This window comes from Lepisma saccharinum, chromosome 29 (genome assembly GCF_977018435.1).
Source record: "Lepisma saccharinum chromosome 29, izLepSacc3.1, whole genome shotgun sequence".
NCBI lineage: Eukaryota > Metazoa > Arthropoda > Insecta > Zygentoma > Lepismatidae > Lepisma > Lepisma saccharinum.
In genome coordinates, this window is record NC_139257.1 from 47,533,911 (window position 1) to 47,559,302 (window position 25,392).

Genomic DNA, 25,392 nt, shown 5'->3' on the forward strand with positions numbered 1-25,392 from the left:
TTTTACAATAATTATGCACTTAGGTTAGTGCTTCAATAAAAAAAAAACTTTTATTATTAATAAAGTACCTAGAACAACTTAGATATTTTGATACATGTGTTACATAAATGTTTGTTAATTGATAATATTAAATGTGGATACATATAAACAATAAATGCTTATTAAACATAGTATACATACATGCATGTATGTATATATTTCGATCACAGCATGATGCTAAAAAATAGGTAAAGCATGATGCTAAAAAATAGGTAAGAATAGGATATATATTTTTCATGAGTAAACACACACCAATAGTGCATAAACCTTGTAATATTGTATGTATGTAATAGTAAAAACATATTTGCTACTTTATTAATAAAGTTGCACTCTTTTACAATAATTATGCACTTAGGTTAGTGCTTCAATAAAAAAAAACTTTTATTATTAATAAAGTACCTAGAACAACTTAGATATTTTGATACATATAAACAATAAATGCTTATTAAACATAGTATAGATACATACATGCATGTATGTATATATTTCGATCACAGCATGATGCTAAAAAATAGGTAAGAATAGGATATATATTTTTCATGAGTAAACACGCACCATTAGTGCATAAACCTTACAATATCGTATGCTAGGATTAATAGTAAAAACATGTTTAAAAAAAAACTAAATTAAGATTAGTGCATTTTGCTCAATACATGATCACAGGTCCCCCTTTTGTATGAAAATGAATTTGTGAAAGCAAGACATTTGCTAATTTTAAAATAGAATAAGCATAATAAAACTGAATATAATGAGACTATGCAAAGCCATTACCGTTTTGGACCAACATCATCTTCCTGCTGTCTTGGATAATTTGGTTATGTAAAATAAATCTACGCCATAATACACCGGAAAACAACACCTCTGGCTTATAAAAAAATTCACAAAAATATTTCTTACAATGTTTAAATTGTTGGTCAATTTGTCACTAAATAATATGCATAACAGGGCACGTTAATTTTCATGATCCACAATAATCAGCACTGTGTGCAATGCACTGCAAAAGAGAACACATTACAATTGTGTTATGTTAATTGTTCCAAGTAAATATATATGTACCAATACATAATGCTAGACAACAGTTTTCTCAAGAATGTTCAAAGACGACAAAGAAACTTCAGACAGCCTTCATTAATACCAACCTCTTCCTCTTCTCCCCATACCAGCATTTCCTCCTCTTGGATTTCCCAATTGTACATACTGTCGTGATTTGGGTGAAGACTTTGCAAGTTCTGGCTTTACTTGATCACACTTGCTTATTACTTCCTGAAACAGCCTCTTGTCGTCATTCCCCAATGACTCATCCTTCATGGCCAGTCGCAGTTCATTGTAAATGACCTCGAGAAAGTTGATTGGCTCAGTCATCTTCACAAATGAAGATTTATGTACCTGCAATTATTTACTTTTTTTATTTTCTTTGTCTTAAAATACTTCACACTTTTATATGGTCTGACTACATCTTTTACTAGTGAAATGTTGAATAGAACATAAGTAGGGACATGTGTGCTCTTCTTTGCTTTGCACCAAACAATGAAGGCATATAGGGGGTGTCGAGTTGGGCCCCTCACTTCCTTGATCACGGCCGGTGGGGGTGATGTGATCAGCACCACGTCCCTGGCTGCCTTTACTCTTCAGTGTTTTCTCCAGGTACCCACTTGGGTTGGCACCGGAGCCCCCTGAACAGGTGGAATAATTGCCGGTACCCCTCACCAGGGATTGGACCTGGGTATTTTTCCTGTTCCATGGTTTTCGTTTATCTCCCTACTGTAAAATAGACACTCATTTCTAAATATGAAATTCATAGCTAGACATAAACAATGTTTTTTAAAAAAAACTGGCTTTTTTGAATGGGCGGTTCTTACCGAGTGTTCTCTATTTCGGTAGGCTTATTAAATATATCTCTGTGGTATGAACATATTCGTAATAGTTTTTCTTGTATGTACGCATTGCTTGCATGATAGAATTATTTTCCTGTAGTTTACGGTTATTACAAGCATAAGAAAACAGTTTTTTCTTTGTGAAATGAAAATGGTAATATAGATCCAGTGTGGAGTTTTCTTTTTCACAAATGGAGTAAGCCACCATCTTTAAAATTTAATGTAACAGAAAACATCAAGAGACTTTGTGAAAACAATGATGAATTTGAATTACCTGATGATATTTGGGATTCATAATTTAAAAAATAGACTGCTTTTTTCACAGTTAAGTTGCTATATTACAACAATGTAACATTGACAACATCCATTATATAACAGATTCTTTTTGTTTAAAAATTACTAACCATTGTTATAACTGTATCTTTAGTCAAAATGAAAATAAATGTCTGATGAAAGGAGCGTGTGTTCTCCTGAAACGTCACAAAGAAAAAACTGTTTTCTTATGCTTGTAATAACCGTAAACTACAGGAAAATAATGAACATATTCACATAACTAGAGTAGTTTTGTATGCTTTTTAATAGAACCTAATAGTATGATATGATTTTCGATGTTTGAATTTGTTATACGAACATGTACATGAAGCAAAAAAGAAAATACTGCTCTAACTTTAGAAAATCTAGTATCGAATCTCTCTACATTCAATTTTGTGTTCAGTAAAATATATTTGTATCCTGGCTTTCCAGTACATCATTATAATTTGGTTAAATGACACCTAAACCTGGTCATGGAGCAACTAGTGCTGTATTTTGGCTGCTTGTTGCAGTGGTTCTCAACGTTTGTGAGACCACAGCGCAATACTTTTATTTCTTACAAGTCGATGTCCTGAACCCAAAAATTTCACTCATAAATACTTTTCTGATCTTTAATGTATATATGGAAATTCATATGCACCCTTAATTAACATGGAGCGAATTTACAATACCGGAAGTATCTTCAATTGCTTTCAAAATCAGTATACTCACTACTTTTGGCCTCGTAATCACGAATCTGCAGTTAAAATTTGGCGGTCACGTCTAGAAATTGCGAAATAAGTCGAAGAAAGTGGGTCCCTTGATTTATGAAGAAAACAACTATTTTTTGCAATGATAAGCCTTTACAATGACCCTTAACACTGTAACGACGGACGGGTCTTTTAGGCCCGGTTTAAATTTTTATACCTGTCTAATTGTTTAATGCTGCAAATGAATGTGTTCTCCTTCCGTGACTTTTCGTCAATTTCAAAGGCCTTTGAAATCATTTATTGTAATCTTTGCTTATTTTTTTAATTTTGGTCAGAAAATGTATTACTCGCGTTGCAGACGGACGGGTCCTTCAGGCCCGATTTTAATTTTTAAATATACAGGCCTATTTTTTCTACTGCAGAAATATCCCTCTTCGCCTCTGTGACTTTCCAAGGATAGTCACAACCTTGAAAAGCGTATTCCTGGACCCCGTGGCTGAGTGGTTAGCACATTGCACTGTGACGTCAATGGTCCCGGGTTCGAATCTTCCTCGGCAAGGTTCTTTGTAAATGTCCATTCATCAATTTCATCATTTCATCACTGATCCCCATCTTCGCAAATTAGCCAAGAGGCAGAAACCGCGAAGTAAAATAAAACAAATCAATCAATTGAAATCGTATACAGTACCCTTTGCCTGTTCAATTTACCCACGAAAAACAAATATCCTAAGTTGCAGACGGATACTGCAGAAAAGGATTTGTATGTTTGTCGACCATAGTTTGCATAACTATTGTTGGTTATTTCAATTTGTTGTTTTCAAAGCACAAGTGCCGAAAGTTTCCGGAACTTTCTGAACGAACCTGCATGCACACTTTGTTTGGTGCAGAGCATCTGTGTTGTTTGGACGACAAATTTGTTCTTGTGTATAATTGAAGAAATACAATGGCTCGCGTACCAAATACACGAAAGCTTAGATCTCGTCTCTCTGGTCCAGGTAAGCTCGAAACTATAAGAGGTGTATTCGAGACTTGGACTGTTTTCTTCCGAGAAGCGTACATTCCTGATTGCAGCATGACTGTATACGAACACCTGGTCAATTTTAGAGGGCGATGCCCTTTTAGACAGTGCAAGCCGTCGAAATCAGGTCAATACGGAATCAAGCTGTATTGTGATTCTCAAACAGCTTCTGTTTTGAAGGCTCAAATCTACAAAGGAAAGGAAGCTGGAGTTATTAGGGAGAAAAATCAAGTACTTAGAGTAGTGAAGGACTTAGTGAAGGAATCTACTTGCCAAGAAACTTACTCTGGTCGGCACGATACGAAAGAACAAAGGAGAGCTGCCGCCAGAGTTTACTGCCACAAAACAGCGAGTGTGTTGCTCCACTTTGTTTGGATTTCAAGATGATCTAATGATAGCATCATATTGAACCAAGAAAAACAAGGTGGTGATTCTACTTTCTACGTTCCATGAACAGCCGAAAATCGACGCTTTCACAGTACAGCTAATAACACAAAATAGTACGAAACTACAGTGCGAAACGAAAAGCTCGGAGATGGCCATGGTTATATTTCATGACATGATCGACTTCAGTGCACTAAATGCATTTGTTTTGTACCAAACAGTACATCCGTAAGAATTGGGAGCCAAATCGGGTAGACGTAGAAGGTTCTTGCAGTACCTGGGAAAGGAGCTCAGTGGCAAACTAGTAATGGACGAGCAAACCAACGGACGTTCAAATGAAGAGGAAGGTGTACAGAAGCAATCCAGAAGGAGGTGTTATATTTGTCCATCCAAAATCGATCGGAAAATGAAAACAGTGTGCTCGAAATGTATGCAAACGTTTGTACTCAGCATTCACGTGTTCTATGTAACACATGTTAATCAATGTTATTCTTGACAAAAAGTAGATAATAAAAATATGTAAATTCTTACAAATCATTAATGATAACTGGACATATGACAAATATGTTCCAAATGTAAGAAAACTATTATAATCAAAACTCAAGTGTTTCTTTATAACACATGTTATTCAATGTTTAAATTTCTTCTGTAAAACATGTTACATATTAGAAACATGTAAATGGTTAAATGTCATTAATAAATAACCTGAAACATTATTTTCAGTCATTGATATAAATTAGAAAATTTGAACGCCTGAAAAAAAGTATAATATTTCCCCGGGTCGAATAGACCCGATCCGACAATAACGTATAGTCATTGTAGCCGTCGTTATAGTGTTAAATTTAACTATGCTTGCCTAACCTTACCGTGAAGGGTTCGTGGAATTCGAGGTATCAAGGATTTTGACTTACCAAGGTTCGAGTTAGAGATGTCTAAAGTTTACTACACTTGCACTTATTGAGGTCCGTGGGACTAAAACTTTGATTTATAGAGGTGATTAAACTTCGACTCGTAGAAGTTTCCATAAACTTGATAATTCGTTCCATCAAGATTTTATTCCAGTTGTTGAGTTTCATTTATCAAGGTTCCACTGTATTAACATTTCTTTCATAGTCAGATGTGTTCATCAGGACTACATGTTTAGTTTTAATCATAGCTTACCCATGCCATACGAGAAACTTACATACCGGGGGGAGGTTAACAGCCCCACACTATTTGTTATCACTAAAATTCAAGAAACCGTTTATGATTGAATCACTGCTTCCTTTGCTGATTATATATGTGTAGTTATTTATTAATTATAATAATTAAAAAATTACTATCATTAACATTAACAAAAAATAATAACCAATTATTGCATGAGCGTCTCGCATATATATTTTATCATTCACTAGAACTCACAAAATCCATAATATTCTTTTATTAATGCTATTTTGTTTGTAGAGGTGCAGTTGTTTATTAAATATAATAATTACAATAGTTACCAACCAATTGTACACTGTCACTGGCATGAGTGTCCCGAATGAGACACATTCCAAGATGGTGCCTGATATGCCCACCAAGTGCATTTTGTCTCCTATTTACATTAAATTTATGTTTTTATGAATGAAAGTTATGCAGAAATGTTGGGAATGCCCTAGGGAACAATGTAATTTATTTTCAAACAGTTGAAAAATCTAAAAAAATAGAGGTGGTGGGCCTGCAAGTGTGGGATGAAATGCAGAATCCGTTACAAATCAGCAAAGATGTACACATGAATATTTTTTTAATGTGTACAAAAAAGTTTGAGAGTTTGTCTTTCTATCAGCATCATAATTACTGCTATCAGTTGTATCGTTTATCTAGTAAATTTCTAAAATGTTTCACAGACTTAGAATCACCCTGTATTGGATAATCTATCAAAGAACCAGCCATTATTAAATTTGTATTGGTATATTAATACATGAACCCTAATATACAGGGTGTCTGAGAAAGAACGAATGAAAAAGATAGGATCGTATCTCTAAAACTACTGCATGTTTTAGCCTTAAAGTTTACACAATCTGGGAGAAACTCAAGAAAATTATACTACCATCTGGACATACAAATCAGTTACAGGAATGTGTTATGCTGTGTACTTCACAAAATCCCACAAGAAGGTCAACGAGCCCACGATTTTGTCAAACTGAGAGCGGTGCTCTGTCCTGAGACAAGTACTTCCATGGTGGAAGTTATAGGATGGCATATACAGTGTATTCGTTTTGGCTCTGGGCCGAGATAGCACGTGACTGCAGCCAGCACAGCATGGTGCATTGCCAGCATTTTTTGACCTGTGGCATCCCGACGCACATATCTTTAGGATGCAGACAATTATATTTATATTGCATAACGAGTACTAACCTGTTATAATTAATAAAATGTTATTAATCAATGAAATATATTACAAATTACATGCTTTAAACCAATTAACATTCGTACTTAAGTCATTTTTCTTCTTGGTACTTTTTACCCATAGTGCCCCATGTTATGGCAGAAAATGCTCTTCTTACTGGCTTTTCTTTCTATATTTTTCTCAACTTTGTCTCTGTGTAATGAAATAAAATCATGTAAACTTAATAAAGTTAGGTTATTCATTCAAGATATTATTATTTATATGCTTTGAAACAATCAAAATTCGGACTTCAGAAGCAATTTTCTTCTGGGTATTTTTTACACAACATGCTTCCTGCTGAGTTAACAATGGAAAAAACAACTTGCAAACAGAACAAATATGTCAATCAAAATTTCATCACAAGATGCCGGGAATGTGTAAATGCAGTTGGCCACCACATTGAACAACACAGGTTAGTACTCATTATGCAATATAAATATATTTATCTGCATACTAAAGATATGTATGTAAAAATAAGCGGAACGTCACGGGTCCAAAATGCCGGCATCCACGCCATGCTGTGCTGTCTGCAGTCACACGCTATCTCAGCCCAGAGCCAAAATGAACGCACTGTATTTTTAACATGCCTAGGTAGGTGGTGGTACAGTCACGGACACTGCCGGGTTGTGATGAATACATTTATTTTCAATTTAATCATTACAACCCAGCAGTGTCCGTGACTGTACAATGATCTGATGACAAAACTCTTCATTAGGTACATGGGTTTTTGATCGCTAAAACTTTGCAGTTGCATCAGTTCTCTTACACGAAATACTGTTTTGTTAGAAAACATTATCACTGATTGTGTAGCGGTCCTGGGTTCAATACCTGGTGGGGACACATTGTACAGTGGTTTGGATCCCTCTAAACTGTAGGTTCAGTCCAGATTAGCCTATCTGTGCATAAAGTAGACATAAAACAACAACTCAATCAAACCTATCACTTATAGGTATCATTGTCAGCATTTTTGAGAATCAGCTGTGTAAACACTTTGATGTGAGTGATCTCCCCGTGTAAGATGCTATTGGAAGAGAGTTCTGTCTGTAAACAATATTGCACACTTTTTGAGTTTTTCTTTGATTACTTAAACTTTGAAGCCAAACATGTCTCAGATGTATTTTTTTATTCATTAGTTCTTTCAGGGCTTTGGCAAAATATTGGGTACTACTACGATCTCGTGAACACACCTATAACTCATTTATCTCGTCCTTTTTAACGTTCCTACTTACGTATTCTGCATTGCGGAACATTCTTTACGGTGGAATTGTGTTTTTCTCACAAAAATAATAGCAGATAGCCCCACAAACCATTCACGCATAGCCCCAAAAAACATTCATGGTAAGGTTAGGTTAGGTTCCGCTAGGTTAGGCAAACATATGTTAAAAATTCATTTTTCTAGAAAAAAAAACATGAATTCGTGCTAACCAAGATTACACGATGAAAGAAAATACACTGACTAACTTCGATAATTCTATAGAAACTGATTTCCGTAAGCAGTTTCTTCTGTAAAAATGAAGAAACCTGTTTTCACTAGATCGAAGTGTTACCAAATATTGTATGAGTGCATAAGAAATCATTTTACCTTATTTTGGCTCATTACAAAATTTCAAATAGATGCATGCACTAATAATGCTCTGTGGACGTTAAAAGACACTGCCCACAGACACTATTGAAAATGGTTTGATCCCAAATGTACTGCACTACTTGGTCATCTAACATAAACATAGATTCTGATAGGCTACTCCTAACTTTCAACAAAGAAGAAGAAAAAAAGATTGGTCAAGTATGAGAGTTATTGGAAAACAAGTAGTAAAGTGTTACTTTTGCAGTCAGTATGACTTATTGGGAGACTTACTCTTAGACATGCAATGGGCATTGTGAATGAAAATAAGTAAAAACTTACTTCAGTTTTAGAGATGTCAGTTTCATGTTCCAGAATTTCTTTCACTTCTCGAGCAGCTGCCTTCAGATCTCCCTTCACGAACCAATAAAATGATGCAATCTGTGAGCGGGTTTCCACTCTTCGAGGTACTTCTTGAAATGTATCCAACAACTTTCTCAAGTCAGGAATTGGATTGTAAGTGGTCTCTGTCTTATACTTCAACTCAAAAAGATTCATGAATGCTCCATAAGATCCCCCCTTCCCTGCCTTCTCGTAGTGTTCCTTTGCTCTCTGAATATCTTCCCCATACCTTTCAAAATAAAATCCTGCAATCTGATGTGCCATTACGTTATCCGGAGCAAGGACTAGGGCTTGTTTGATACAGTATTTACCTCTCTCAACATCTCTGAATTGGTAGGGTAGTTTCAGGAAGCCTTTAGCACACCTGATGATCACATGTGAACATTTGCTGTTCTTTCCCAGTGCTATATTGTACAGAGCAAGTGCTCTGCCGTTCATTTGTTGCAAGAACCCTCTCAAGTTTCCACCGTATTTCTTACTATGGTGAAAGGCTGTGCTTGCTGCTTCTCTATACGACTCTGCTAAGAATATCACGTGGCTTGCACTTTCATCAAGTTCCACAGCTTTCTCTAAAGCTTTCAGTTCAACATTGCATGGAATTTCACTGAAATTCTCAATTCTTCGGATCCGTCCTAAACATTTCCCAAACAGGAAATGCCACTCTGCGTGATTCGAGTCAAATGATATTGCTTGCTGAATAGACTCCTTGGCTTCCTTCGTTCCTTTGTACCCATACTCCATATACACTGCAGTCCTGATACCCCAAATTGCAGCTTTCTCGGTTTCATTCATCTCTTCATACATTTTCATTTTCTTCAGAACTGATGCTGCTTCAGAGCTTTTCTTCAATTCCATCAAAATGTATATCTTGCAACCCAACATCACATGCTCAGCTGCTTTAGGAAATTTTGAAAATAATTCATTTTCAATATTTTCATCTAGCAGCTGTTCACACAGTTCAATCTTCTTTGCTGCTTCGACAAAATCTTCTGTCCTGGAATACTCGTAGCTTAAAACAAGTGTTATCACATACTGTCTCCATTTTAAGTTGTCTCCTTCTTCAGTTTCATCTTTTTTTAGGGTAACTTTTGTTATCATTGCTTCCGGCGTTTCATTAGGAGGCTCATTGGATGGCTTCCATGTGAATGGACATTCAAGCACTGAACCGAGTTTCTCTGCAGATATTTCTTTGTATTCATCAGCTTCCTCAGTCTTCTCTGTGGAAATATGATCATCAGGAGTTTCAGATTTCTTGCCTTTTGAATCTACTGAAAGCTGACTGAATTGCTCCAATAACTTTGTTTCTGTTTCTTTAGAGGCCATCTTGATTTTTCAACCTGAAAGAAGACAATCATTTTTCTACTTACAAATACAGCTATGTAAAATCGTTATTAACAATAATATAATTTTATTACACCCTTCATATGACAATGTTCATGTTTTAATTTGATTAAGATTCTCTCTTTTATGGCGTGTGGAGGGAGGGTTCCAAGCATTTACCCTAAAGGTACTAAGAGAAGAAGTTAAGAGCAAGGCATCCCCCCCCCAAAAAAGACTGTTTTATCTTGAAGTTATCAATTTTCTGTGACGATCTGTGCCAGTCTTACTCGTAATTATCAGTTTTTATTGTTAGCCCCGTCTACTTGGCTGCACTTCTTTACACTCTGTGCAGTGCAGGTGTATCCAGTGTCAGAGTGGTGCTAGGAAATTACGTTCAACCAACTAGACGGAAGGCGGTGTTCCAGTTCAGAAGATTCAACAAATGCCTGTCTGCTGCTTTAAACGGTCATTTGATTAGTTAGCACGCACCACGTGACCATACATACACTGGTCCGGAAGGTCTACTTGACTCGAAATCAACGAACCAGACGACTCGGTGTTGCACCCTGCAACTTCGGTGCAAAGAGAGTCAAAGCGAGTCAAAAAGTGCAGCCAACTAGACAGTTACAAGTATGGAAAAAAAATAATAATAAATAAGTATCACATTCACTTTCCAGCAGTGACAACAGCCACCTTACATCCATCCATCAGAATTATGCACAATTCTCGATTTATTTGTGTTGTTGTTTTATTGTTATATTTTATCCTGTTTTTTCTTATTTTAGTTCATGGATTTATTGTTCATATTTGAGGCATGTGCGACTTACTCACGTTATGTATATTAGAAGTACAATATACAGGATGGCTCAAAAAGTCACTTAACACTCGCAGTACAAGGCCACTGCAGCGCGCAACATGGAAATGGTGATGACTAGGGAACGGAACTTTATGTGCTAAAAAACCCAGAAATATTTATTTTTTATGTGTCATAAATGTTGAAAATATGTGATAAAAACAGGAAAATATGTGACAAAAGTAAAAAACATTTGGTAACAAAAACAAAATATTGCATGCATTTTAAACACCTGAAATCACTTTCTAAATGCTTACCACTTAGTGAGTTATTTTTTGGAAGAGTTGCAGTGGATCACCATAGTTTTTCCAAATTCTCCATTGTAAATCTGTGACGATTATCTCTAAAAAGGATCTTATATTGTGAGAAAGATCGCTCCACGTCACAAGAAACAATTCTTGCATATTTGAAGCACGAAATGCCACTAACGCTGAAGTTTTCCAAAGCTTCCTCTTCCTCTACTTCACCTTCCAAAACACGTGCAATTTCGCACAAATTTTGAAAACCTTGATTTTTCCCAAAAAATGTCTGTACATTTAGACATTAGCACTTGAGGGTTAGATCCAGTGGGGGTAATATTTTCCCCAAAAAATAGGTGCCAAAAGTCTGCGAGCGAGCGTGTTCAAAGACAAAACAAACCTAACAATCTCGATATGAAAGAGGTGCGGATAATAAACATTTTACCTTCGAGGATTTCGGGGTAGCTGAAGTAAATGAGCGATTTTATGTATTTAAAATGAAAATTCGCAAAATATGTATTTACATACGGAAAACTGGAAAATATGTGTTTTTATGTACAATAAAATTTGCTGTATTGACATACAAGGCTATAATCAGAATTTTGGCAAAAACGAGGGTCTCTATCTTATCGCAGAAAAAAACATTTATTTACCTAAAGTTCCGTTCCCTAGTGATGACCAATCATTGCCTGGCCAAGGGGGAACCACATTGACGCCACCCGCATGGTCAGCGGCCATCTTGAATTCAACTTCAGAATTTTAAATGGGAAAGGGGTGATATGATATATCAAATCAGGCTAGAATTTCACGAGAAATGCAATGGTGAAGGTTTTTTTGATGTATCTTTAACCAGTAAAAAATTAGAATTCTTGTATCAATTTGCTCGTTTTTGAGGTGTTATAAAAATGCCTTAAAATTTGTTTAGTGCATCGGTAATGCATCGAGATCAAAGTGACGTCTAGGGATAGAAGTTCGCATGACATTGGACAAGATTTTATTCGGATACATCCATGAAGAGCTGTGCATTATGAATGGTTGTCGCCAGAGCCGTGGCGTGCATGTAGCCGCTGTTACCGTAGGTAACACCAAAATATAAAGAATTGAAGAACCCGTCTTAAAATATTATTACGTACATAAACTGGTAATATTGTCGTAAAGTAAACATTGCAGACTGACATTTTTTCTAACACTGGCAAAAGCGAAGAGGAGGACTGATCCGGTACCCTCCACAGGCAACATGAGCCCACACAAGGAAGACTTCGCGTTGCGGCAAAGACTGACCGTGGGAGGAGGAGGCAGGTTTTTGGCATGGTTGTTTAGCCGGCGCAGTTGCCGGTGATCCTTACCGGAAACATACCAGTGTTGCCATATTCAATTGACAGAAAAGAGCTAAGTCGCCTAATCGGGTCTATCTTACTCTGAAGGTGTCCAGTCACACTGGGGAACGATGGCGCAGTGGTAGCATCGCTGCCTTATAATCAAGGGATTCCGGGTTCGATACCCGGTGGAGGCACAAGTAGTTTGGATCCAACTTTAAACTGTCCCGATTAGCATTACTGTTCATGAAGTGGACTTAAATCGCCAAATCAAAATTTTAAAAAATCAAATCACACTGGGGCAAAAGCAAACTACCAAGTGATATTTTGTATTTACACTAAATATCAGCGATTATGAAAGTCCTCTTTGTCCTTCTTCGACATCATGGGCGAGAAGGAGAGGAGAGGGATGGGTATGGTCAAGGGGTCCGCTGTCCTCCTAAAAATGTCAACCTAAAATTCTATATTTCACACATATAATATTATTTCGGTTACAGGAATTTGTGATAATTGTTGATAATACTGATTGAGATTGACATACGTTGTCGCAGGAATGCAATAATTTCGGATTGAAGCAATGTTTTTGAGGTGGTAGACAGGGGCGGCGCGTGCCTTTTCAGGCAGGCAGGGCACATTTTTATTTTTTGGGTGGGGGAGGGGTGGGGCAGTTAACCTCTATATTCCTCTTTAAGGTTTTTGAGAGTAGTTCCTTGACATGGAGTAAGTAAATTGTTCGAACAATGGGTCACTATTTGGAATAAAATGTTACGTTTTGATCAAGATATCTCTCCAAAGAGCATTAAATACTCACTACGTAGGAATACAAAAAATCAGCAACATATGGAACAAATTACGTGAATAAAAAAAACTCGAATACTGACGTCGGAACCCTATACTCTTGCAGTAACTAAAGTTTGGGTACATACTGGAATGATTAGGAAAATGTTACACTGTTAGCTCTGCTATAAAGGGCATGAGAAAGGAAGCAATGGCAAACGTACTTTCGACAACTACGGTAAAATCTGTGAAATGGTCAGCACCCCTCACTGCTCATCAATAACAAAATAAAATGAAGAAGTGAAGATACTAATTACAAAAATAAGAGAAAATAAAATACCTTTCTTTCCATTTATAATGATGGAAGAGCTTCTCCAGTTTCTGTGATTAATATTTTCCTTCGTACGATGAACTGTGATGACAATGATGGTGAATGAAGCCTATATGCATCGTCTATCTCCAGGCGAGCGGCTGCTCCTCATCTTTTAATACAGGGAGGGGGCATGGACTTGGATTCCACACAAAGTTATATAGTGCAGACTAGTTGATTCACTATAATATGCCAAAATATCACACATTCACACTTTTAACACTGGGGGAGGGGATCTTGCTCCTTATCCTTTCTGCACCTCACGATGCCAATAATGTAAACTAATATTAATGTGTAATGTCTTTGTACAAGAAGTCCATTCTGCGGTTCTTCAAGCATGCAAACTTCTCCATTACTCTTTTGTTGAAGTCAGGAATTTCACGAACAAGTTCTTTTTCGATAGATAGCATGGCCAATGCATTTAATCTCTTCTCTTTCATGGTGTTACGCATAAAAGTTTTAATGCGCTTTAGCGTAGAGAAGCACCTTTCTGATTCCGCAGTGTTCATGGGAGTGGTTACAATAACACGTAACAGCTTCACAATTTTAGCATATACTCCTTCTAAGTTGTTATGAAGGAAAAACTGAAGGAGGGAGGTTGCTCCACCACTGATTCTGAAATCTTTTCTCGTGTACAACATAGTTAGTTCAGTTTTCAGCCGTGTGGCTTATTTAGAAAGGGGTATGCATCAACAGCAGCGTTTACCTCACATTCAGGAAATTTTAGGTCATATGTCTCAAACTTATTTGAGCTAAAAAGTGTTGAAGCCACAAGATGCCCTGTGAATGAGAAGCTCTCACGGGCTTGCGTTGTTATGGTATCGCAAACTTCTAGAGATGCCGCTAGCTTCCCTGTTGCCGAGTTCGATTCACGCCGACGTTTTGGATCACTTCCTTCCTGGGATGAACGTTCTCTTCCGGATATGCCATTTCTCACGTCCGTGACTGCATTTTCGAATTTCTTTATAGCAGCATGCACTTGTACTGGGTCCGTGTTTGTTTTCTGAACTTCGGCGTACAAGTGGTCAACATGCGGCATGATTTTGTGAAAGAGTGATAGCCAATACATAAAGGTGTTGTTTTTCAATTGATAACATAGACCAGCTGCCTCTCGAATTGTCACACCGTCGAATTCGGCACTGTGTTCTATTTTCTCAAGACATTCAATAATTTCCGTCCTGTATTCAAATATTGTGTTCACCAGTCTGCTATTGAAATTCCACCGCGTAGAAATCGCCCTAGGCAACTGCTTTGATGCAACTGATTCTAAAGCAGCAATTCTCTGAGGTGACCTCGAAAAGAATGATGCAAAGCCAGCAAGATGCATGAAAAATGTCCTGACCCCACTTATATGCAGAGTAGCCTGTTGCATGGTGAGATTTAATTGATGGGCATAGCAATGAATAAAATATGCACATTCATAATGCTTCCTAATAAGTGTTTGAACACCTGCATGTTGCCCACTCATTACAGCTGCCCCATCGAAGCACTGAGCAATTAATTTATAGGGCTTATCTTTTAAGAACTGACCTATTTCGGATAACAATATTTCTGCAATATCGTTTGCTCTGGCACGAGCAGGATTAAAAAATCCCCAAAATCGTTCGTAAACTTTTCCAGATCTCTCGTAGCGGAAAATGAGAACAAGTTGTAGGTGTGAAGAAGAATCTGTAGTTTCATCAGCCTGAATTGCAACAAAATGAGCATTTTCTATCTGAATGCTTATTTCTTCTCTGCATACTTCCAAAATGCAGTCCAAAATTTCATTTTGAACCGTGCTTGAGGTTCCCTTAAATACACTAGCAGACTCAAGATGTTCTTTCAATGATGAATCAAGTTCTGCCGCAAAATTTACAAGGCCAAGAAATATTCCTCTCTTAAGTGAATCTGCAGATTCATCATGACCTCTCAATGCACATTCAAATACACCGCAAAATTTAATGCAGTCTATAATAGTTGATAGAATTTTCCTGTTCTTGTAAACCATATCATTGTGCCATTTCACTGCTATTCGATATGATGAGTCCAGTTGTTTAGCAATGCTTACACGACCCAGTAATGCAAGATCCGTACATGCATTGATGTGCAATTTGGAAGATTCGTGGCTTTTTATCTTTTCTGACAAATGTTTCATGTCCTTTATACCTGTACGTGTCCAAGCAAAGTCGCCCCCAAACAAAATACAAGGAAAGCAAAATAAAGCGCTGCGTTTATCGCAACCACAAAGCCACACTTTTCGTTGATACCAGTCCATGTTAAAATTTCGATTTACTTGCTTTCCCTTACATGTTGTTGTATGCTGAATTGAAATATTTGGTCGATGTGGTCCTAGTAGCTTTATCTGCAGTTTCTCTTCCATTGTCAATGAATTGAAAGGCGTAGATATTAAAGTTTCTACATGATTCAATGTCATTTTATCGTCGCAAAATGTCTTCCAAAATAATGAAAAGAAATATTCTATATTCACCAAGTATCCACTAATATCAATGACTAACTTGGAAGATGATGCAGCGTTAAGTTCAGTAACAACACTTTACATTGACCATGTACCCCCAAAAATTTCGTTTATACTTACGAAGATATTCTGCATGTCAAGTTGCTGGAACACAGACACAATCACACAAATAAATAAATACGTACAATAACTATAAACTCCCGAGAAACTAATTATTTCGTAAGCGACCAATACACCCAGACGGAACACAACGCAAACTCACACACTAACTCAAATCCAAATCCATATTACAATGGGAAGAAAGGAGGATCTTTTTGAAAATACGAGGGACTAGTTTGAGCAATAAAAAGTGTTGTCAACTTTTCAGGTCGTTGGAACAAGCGCGAAGAAAAGCATTCGAGGGATTTTTTGCTTATTGCTGTAGGCTGGAAGAACAAATGAACTGCCTGCCAAGCGTTGGAAACACTGAACGAGGCAAACATGAATGGACAGGGCACCTCGTTCACTGCCCAGAGACGGCTACGAATTCTGCGGTTTTCCATTGTGAGGGGACCGTCAGTTGGGTCCCTTGCCTATGCTGTAAATGTTTGGATCAGTCAGTGACGTCACGTCTCCAGGGCAGAGCCGAGATTGGACTCTCTCCAACAGGACGGAGAAATATATTAACCTCGCACAGGGTGCATACCCTGTAAGTCTGGTTGCAGCAACGTAGGAGTTGAGGGAAAAAACAAAAATTTTAGTTACGCGTATATGCTGTAAATGTAAATGGCGTCTCTTCAGATGAACTTTTTATGTTAAAATTGTTGTGGGGCAGTGCCCTAGTTGCCCTTTATGTAGCATCGCCACTGGTGGTAGAACTGTTTTTGGGTGAAAACAATACTTACAAGCATAATTTCCCAATTGTTATCTTAGCACGTTCTGAAGTGTCAGGTGTCGCAGGTTCAAATCCTCAGCAAGAAATGGTTATTTCAATGTTCGTTGTTATTATTTTACTTACATAATTATAAAAATTAATAATTACATACACAAAGAAATAATAATTTTATTTCAATAATTCACCATGCATCCTCATCGTCACGATTATCCTATAAAGCGAAAGCCTTAAAGGTAGCAAAGGACGTAAAATATACAAAATAGTAGTGGTGTCAGAAATGAGATTTCAGTGGATTTAGCGAAACATGGGAGTGGGAGTAGTTAGGAAACAGATGAAGACTACATCTACTCTACATAAGTCTTATTTGAAACGAAAAGTTTCGCGATTTGGACAAATCTGGTTTCAAAAGAACTAAGATGGCAACATTAGTAGAACTGGACTTCTTGCAGGTTCCGAAGGAAATACTGGGGAAGGGCCGATGCTGAGAGGGGAGGGGGCAAGGAGGGTGCTTCACGTGTTACAAAAGTAAACAACGGTTCGTGGGAGGGACTGTGCAGTGGGAGTTTTGTGGCTGGTGTATTTCGTCTTTATGTTGTTTTCGGGCATTGTCAATTAATTAATGAAGCTTGCTCCGAGTTTCGAGGTGGCGGGTTCATCCTATCTGGACAGTGTGTGTAATCGTGCGATAGAAGATATTTTGAAGCAATCTTTCGGTTCGTTATTTTGCAGAAAAAATCGAAATTGTGGCGAAAGGGAGGCCAAAGCCTATTTTGAACGATTTAAAAACCAAGTCGTCTGCTGGATATGACCGACATTTCAATGTTTCGTGGTATAACGACTATCCGTGGTTATGTGGATGTGTGCAGTTGTCGAGACTCTTTTGTTGGCCATGTACTCTATTTTCGGGTGAAAAAAAACGTGTCGAATTCAGATGTGGATAACAGCACCCAAAAATTCAAATTCAAATGAAAAACTTCTCTTTATGACAGCATCATAGAAGTTTTTTGATTTGATTTGATTGATTTTGCTTCGCTTGTGCCACTTTTGGCTAATTTGCGAAGATGGGGATGAGTGATGATATGATTAAATTGATGAATAAACATCACAAATGCCCATGCCCAAGCTAGGTTTCGAACCCGGGATCCCAGCATCATATAACTATTTTCAAAGTCGGATTGATCTGCTCTATAAGTAGCCTTCGATGTTTCTGTAACTATCAAATTACGTATTATTGTGTCAACAACCAATGTTTGCGATTTCACTTTAATCCTTATGTCAACATTTTTTTTCCTGATTAATAACTTGACCAAAATCTAGTATTGAATTGCATACGTACCAGATTGATATTATATGAACTACTTGGAAGACATTGGGGGGGGGGGGGGGCATGAGGTGGGGAGGCGCCCAAGTCTCCCTTAAATGTGCTACTGATAACCGGTAACACTTTTAAAAATCCACGCCACACCACTGGTTGTCGCAAACAATTACAGTGTGACGCTTCCATTAAATGAAAAGTCCTTCACAGTGACAAGGCTAATGTTTATGTTCATAAACAGAATATTCGATGTTTCTTATCTGATAACCCATTTTCGACAGATCAAAGCTGAATGGTTAGTGCTGGTAAGTTAATGGTGTGGCGTGCTGTGTGGAACACGATTGGTTAGTCAATTTTCCATCAACGGAACCTTAAATGCTTAGAGCTACTTGGATTTGTTAAATAAACAGGGTTTTTGCATCCTTGCTTATGGAAGAAGGTACATTTTACAGTTTTTTTTTCAATGGGGAGGAGCAACAGAACACTATGGGAACGTTGTGAAGCAGTTTCTGTCCACAGTTAGTTATCAGATGACAAGGATTGCATATTCTGTTTATGAACTTCCTTATGAACATAAACATTAGCCTTGTCACTGTGAAAGACTTTTAATTCAATGGAAGCATCACACTGTAAATTGTTCGCGACAACCATTCATAATGCACAGCTCTTCGTAGATGTATCTGATTAAAATCGTGTGCAATGGCATGCACACTTCTCTCCCTAGACAAACGCCATGCAAACTTCTCTTCCTAGACATCAGTGGCGATGCTACATAAAGGGAAACTAGGGCACTGCCCCACAACAATTTTAACATAAAACGTTCATCTGAGGAGACGATCGGTATATACACGTAAATATTTTTTTTGTTTTTTCCCTCAACCCCTACATTGCTGCAACCAGACTTACAGGGTATGCACCCTGTGCGAGGTTAATATATTTATCTTTCCTGTTGGAGAGAGTCCAATCTCAGCTCTGCCCGGAGACGTGACGTCACTGACTGATCCAAACATTTACAGCATAGGCAAGGGACGGTCCCCTCACAATGGAAAAGCACAAAATTCGTAGCCGTCTCTGGGCAGTGAACGAGGTGCCCTGCCCATTCATGTTTGCCTCGTTCACCGTTCAGTGTTTCCAACACTTGGCAGGCAGTTCATTCGTTCTTCCAGCCTGCAGAAATAAGATAGAAAAAATCCCTCGAATGCTTTTCTTCGCGCTTGTTATGGCGACCTGAAAAGTTGACAACAATTTTTATTGCACAAACTAGTCCCTCGTATTTTTAAAAAGATCCTCCTTTCTTCCCATTGTAATACGGATTTGGATTGAGTTAGTGTGTGAGTTTGCGTTGCGTTCCGTCTGTGCGTATTGGTCGCTTATGAAATAATTAGTTTTTCGCGATTTTATAGTTACTATACGTGTTTATTTATTTGTGTAATTGTGTCTGTGTTCCAGCAACTTGACATGCAGAATATCTTCGTAAGTATAACCGAACTTTTTTGGGGGTACATGGCCAATGTAAAGTGAGTAGCTGAACTTAACGCTGCATCATCTTCCTACTTAGTCATTGATATTAGTGGATACTTGGTGAATATGACATTGAATCATGTAGAAACTTTAATATCTATGCCTTTCAATTCATTGACAATTGAAGAGAAACTGCAGTGTAACATTTTCCTAATCATTCCAGTATCTACCCAAAGTTTAGTTACTGCAAGCGTATAGGGTTCCGACGTCAGTATTAGAGTTTTTTTTATTCATGTAATTTGTTCCATATGTTGCTGATTTTTCGTATTCCTACGTAGTGAGTATTTAATGCTCTTTGGAGAGATATCTTGATCAGAATGTTAATTTTATTCCAAATTGTTCGAACAATTTACTTACTCCATATCAAGGCAACGCGGCAACTACGTAATATCCCCCCCCCCACACACACACACACAAACAACAAACGCTACAATGTCCTAACCCTTGGTACCCTGGCTTTTCAGACCTCTGTGCTGCTTTGACAGGGAAACGCAAGATGGGGCGAGCGCGGGCAGACCCAAACATATGGTAGGGACTGACCTGACCGAATCGGGTTGCCTTCCGAATTTCTAGGGTACTCAAGAGAATCCACTGCGTTTGCTCACAGAAATCGGCAAAAACGCGAATCGTGTGGGTGCAGGCTGCCGGCCGGACATCACCGAAGGCACATTCGGGACTGCGTCCAGGAGGGCCAGGTGACACAAGGCAGGCAGTAGCGTGTTCGTGCGGAAATCAGAATTTCATGCAGTGGAAGTGTCTTTGGAGTGTTAATAGTTGAATTTTCATCTTCGGGGAAGACGAAAAGAAATGCTTCATTTTTCTTACCGTCTTGTGGGTACCCATTGCGTACCTTGCATACCCAGAATGCACACTGCTGCTAAATGATCATTAGTGCAAACATGACCTGTACGTAGACGTATTATAAAAATAATAACTGATCTTGGAAGATTAAATGAGTAGTACCAAGGTTTAATTTGTGTATGTTACGCAAACCATTTATATGTATTGCCGGTGGATTGAAATTGTTCTATAAACCACTGTTTCCATTTATCTTGAAGTTTATATTTAACTCTTGGAAGTAGGTCCGTGTATGGAAGCCTCGCAAGTGAAATAGATTCCGACAGGCCCGTAGCTAGAGGGGGCAGGGAGGGGGGCAACTGTCCCCCTGAGAGCTTGCTTTGCCCCCTTGTGAAAAACACAGAACCAGTGGTCAGAAGTACCGAGCTACTTGTAGCATTGCTACTGTAGCTAGCTACAAAATTTGTAGCTGTAGCTGTAGCGACGCTACATTTTGAAAATTGTAGTTGTAGCGGTAGCGAAGATACAAAATTCCTGTAGTTGTAGCGAAATTTCGCTACAGCTACATTTTTCTCGGCATTTTGAGGTGAATTTTGAATGTGGCAACAGCGTCAGAAAAAATCGACAATAACCCTTAATTTTGCAGGAGGTTCATAAAGACAGTCTATTACATGGAGATACAGATTATCTAGATTGTAGATTATAGATATCTGCGTAATTTATTTAATTAGTTAGTATCTGAAGAATTCAGATATCCAGATAACTAACTGACATATATGAATATATTCCTGCTAACAGCTACGTTTTTCTAGCTGCATCGCTATTTTGGGGGAAAACATGCCTCGTTTGCTGCACCACTGGAAAAAAGTGCCTGGTTTGCGTCACCCCTGGAACAAATCCTGTGAATATTCATGGTGTAAGAGACACCAAAATGTCATTAATTGCTGTGTTTTGCAGTGAAAAAACGAGCGATGGAATTTCCACTGCACTGACAAGGGAATAGTGCCACCAATAAACGGCTCAGTACGTTAACAGCATTGATCATCGTCAGTATATAGGATCTTTCTGGAATTACAATTATTTTCGCGACAGTATTTGTTCACAAAATTTAAAATTACAATACGTTTAGAACACTCAGGTTTACATTACAGTTTCCTCAATAATTTTATCATATTGCAAAAAGGATGTACGAGTTATTAACTTTCCTGCAATTTTCTTTAGTTAATATACATAGTTTTCAAATTTACGTATTTCTCCTACTTTGCGTCACTTTTCTGTAACTTTTGCTAACGACATCATCATCATCATCCCTCGCTGTTTCCTGCCTCTGGCTGGGTCGGCATAGAAGTCAAGCCTTTCCATTATTTCCTGGTCTTTCACAACTCCTCTCTTTTCAAGGTGTTCCAATCTAGTCTCCTAACACACTCCACTATCTGCTCTTTCCACAGACATCTTGGTCTCCCCCTTGGCTTTATTCCCACTCCTCGTGCATTGTAAGCTCTTACTGGTAGTCTTTCTGCATCCATCCTCTTCATGTGTCCGAACCATCTCATCTGTGCCTGATCTATTCTGTCCTGAAGCTTCACTACACCCACTGTCTGTCGGATCTCCTCATTTCTTATTCTATCCCTTCTAGTCTTCCTCAAAATACTCCTTAAAAATTTAATCTCCACTGGCTGCATCTTTTCTTTGTCTCTCTATGTCATTGTCCAAGTCTCTGCTCCATACGTAATTATTGGCACATAGTATGTGTTACATATTACCTTCTTGCATTTCATAGGTACATCCCTATTCCATATTAATCTTCGAACACTTTGATATAGTCCACCACCATTCATTTGTCCTCTTCTGTTTACCTCCTCATCTATTCTTCCACTTCTTTCAATCATGACAATGAGGATGAATGGTTTATTTAATTATTCTCTTATCTATAGTCGCTTTTTGCCACTTTCGGCTAATTGTGAGAACGAGGAAGAATGATGAATGATGAGCAGTGTGGGGAATGGAGGAGCAGGAGCATCTGATCCTCCCAACTTGGCGTCTTTCCTAGTTTTTGTTTTGAGTCCATTTTATGCATAGATAATCTGATCGAGACTGGATCCTTCCTAACCACTATGTGCCTCTGCTGGGTATCGAACCTGGGGCCCTTTTGTAGTCAAAGGGCTCCAGGTACTTTTCATTCAAAATGCTGACTTCATATCAGTCTATAAAAAATGAAATATTTATTCTCAAGAAAAATATGTTGATGTGAACATAAATACGTAATCCTACCAAATTTTAGTTGTGTATAGTTGTAATAATTAATTTGGGTAACACCCTAATTGCAATATTCATATATCAAATTTGAATTGATATACCACTTGCATAGGTATGGTATTCTCAAAAACTATAGTAAAAATAAGTAACTGAAGTAACATTGCTATCAAAATTATCGAATGACTGGAATCATGATAATAAATAACAGAATCTATTTACCAGTAGTAGGGGATTTTTTTTAATACCTATATCGTTGTTTTCATTTTTTTTATCCAGAAGTAGCGCAAAAAGTAGCGAGTAGCGAACAGGAGTAGCGTAGCGAGCTACTTTTTGGTAAATGTAGCTGTAGCTGTAGCGAAGCTACATTTTGGAAGAGTAGCTGTAGTTGTAGCGAAGCTACTTTTAAAATGTAGCATTCTGATCACTGCACAGAACATATTCTTACCTGGAATTCTAACTAATTTTTACAATTATATCATGTGTTGCTCTAGCACCATAACAGACACATTGATTTTGTGATTTATTAGGGTGTATGGGATTCCGTATAATGTTGTATCACAATTAGGAGGGGGGGGAATTTCTTCCAGATTCAGACTTCGGGAAATTATTTTGCAATTTTCAGTATCTAGAACAGTTGTGACATTTTTCTCTTGCATTAACGGTGACTAATGTGTTTGGATGTTTTTCTTGGGTATGTTGCTATGAACTTGGAACTGCTTAAATTTTTGTTTCCCAAGTCTTTTGGTAATAGTGATTCATGTGGTAGACAGATGGAGTGGATATTTGATTTTTGTTACTTAGCATTGATTTCTGCCACTTCTAGTTAATCGCAACAATAAGTGATGACGTGAAATTGATGAAGAGACTCATAAAAAGTGCTGCAACTACAGGGGGCATTGTCCCCCCCGACCTTGGACGGAAGTCCATTCTAGGGGAAGCAAACACTGAAGTACAAAAACAAGACTAGGAGAATCTAAGAATAGCAGGACCATTGGATACTCATGATGGAATTAGTTTTTACGTCTTCCTTGCATTTATTTCCATACGGCCAAGGGCACATAGGGGCAGTTGACCCCCTCGATTTCAAATTTTATATAAACAAAAATACATTTAGTAAAATTTTCTTGCTCGCTTTCCTCGCAATTTTTTCTATTCTTATAGTACAAGTTCAGAACCCATAGCTCTAAGGTGGCGGGAGTCAGCCCTGGGAGCCAAACGATCTATATGAAAAGGAAAATGTTAAAGAGGATGCCATGGCAATCCGTAAAATTATTTGCGCCCTATTAAAACAATTTCTTTCTATGAAACTTAATATGAGCTATTAATGACGACATGACACTGCAATCAAAAAGTCATTGATCAACCAAGGGATTCCTATTTGTTTGTCAGGTGTCAAAACACATATTTCAACTATAAAATAATTAACACAATATTTTGTAAAATGGTTAATGTAACCAGTAGGAAAACATTGTCTGTAGTGGAATAAGGTACCCGTGTTTTAATTTCAGGAAATGCATGTTACTTCTCTCTTCATAAACTATTGTCTTCTTGTTTAATATCTAAGAAACTAAAAGTTAAAATATACAAAACAGTAATTTTGCCTGTAGAATTATATGGGTGTGAAACTTGGTCCCTTGCATTGAAAGAGGAACATAAATTGAGAGTATTTGAAAATAAGATCCTCAGGAAAATATTTGGACCTAAAAAGGATGAGGAGACAGGTGAGTGGAGAAGGTTACATAATCTAGAAGTACATAATTTGTATTCATGTCGAGTTATTATTAGAATAATTAAATCAAGAAGACTTAGGTGGGCAGGCCATGTGGCATGAATGGGAGAGGAAAGAGGAGTTTACAGGATTCTTGTTGGGAAACCTGATGGTAAGAGATCTGTAGGAAGGCAAAGACGAAGATGGAGGGACAACGTTGAGAAGGACCTATAGGAAATCAGTAGGGATGGAAAAGAGTATATAGATCTTGCTCGGCCATGAGCCTTCGGGTTTAAGAAGGCTAGAGAGTTAGTTAATTCAATCTAATCATTCATCCTCACTGTCGCAATTAGCGCAGAGGCAGAAAAGAGCGCAAATACATTTTCTTATTGTTTATAAAGATAATAAGATTGCGAGAAATTCTTCGGGAGTCTCAAGATAAAGCCGTAACTCGCACTCAAAGAAAACATTAAAATTCAAAACTATATATGCCCACACATTATTTTCTTTGTTTTATTGTCGATGAAGTGCATAATTAATCTTCAATCACTTATTTTAAAAATGCATTCTAGCGGAAAACAAGAAATTTCACACGAGGTTTCTTTTATACAAAATATTTAAGTGCAGCTTTACCTATGCTCAATGATTGTTATCAACGCCAGCATACCTTTGTCCAAAAAAAAAAATCACCATACACTCCACAATCGAGGAAATATCTGATAAAATGAGTACTGTGAATACACGTAGTGACGAGTACACCAAAGCACACCACCGACGCCAACGACTATTCCCGCTCATTCACATTCCACATGCTTCTGTTCAGGGAGTTCCCCGACGTTCTTGTAAAAACAAAAAGTAATGTAACACCACTGAGAAATATATTTTTTTTATTTTGGTTGCC

At 37.7% G+C, this 25,392-nt stretch overlaps 2 protein-coding genes across 3 annotated transcripts; both read right to left on the minus strand.

Annotated features, from left to right (window-relative positions):
* On the minus strand, positions 1 to 25,285 carry LOC145981521 (uncharacterized). 2 transcript variants are annotated; one of them, XM_083114820.1, is made up of 3 exons: positions 25,159 to 25,285; positions 8,630 to 10,026; positions 1 to 1,425 (listed from the first exon to the last, which is right to left on the minus strand). In XM_083114820.1, exons 2-3 carry the CDS (start codon positions 10,010 to 10,012, stop codon positions 1,168 to 1,170), a joined length of 1,641 nt encoding a protein of 546 aa, XP_082970946.1. In that variant the 5' UTR covers positions 10,013 to 10,026; positions 25,159 to 25,285; the 3' UTR covers positions 1 to 1,167. The 2 variants fall into 2 exon arrangements, with proteins under 2 accessions (XP_082970946.1, XP_082970947.1); XM_083114821.1 differs by having other exon boundaries at positions 25,125 to 25,285.
* LOC145981483 (zinc finger MYM-type protein 1-like) lies at positions 14,220 to 15,698 on the minus strand. Its single transcript, XM_083114713.1, has one exon. The coding sequence runs from the start codon at positions 15,696 to 15,698 to the stop codon at positions 14,220 to 14,222; it is 1,479 nt and encodes a 492-aa protein (XP_082970839.1).
* Positions 25,286 to 25,392: the final 107 nt, after the last annotated feature.

Excerpts from the sequence above, each read along its gene's own strand:
- LOC145981521 (XM_083114820.1), bottom strand. The coding sequence starts at position 10,012 with ATGGCCTCTAAAGAAACAGAAACAAAGTTATTGGAGCAATTCAGTCAG. Across the intron at positions 1,426-8,629 it reads CTGACATCTCTAAAACTGAA|GTACATAAATCTTCATTTGT; the intron begins GTAAGTTTTTAC and ends AAATAATTGCAG.
- LOC145981483 (XM_083114713.1), bottom strand. The coding sequence starts at position 15,698 with ATGAAACATTTGTCAGAAAAGATAAAAAGCCACGAATCTTCCAAATTG.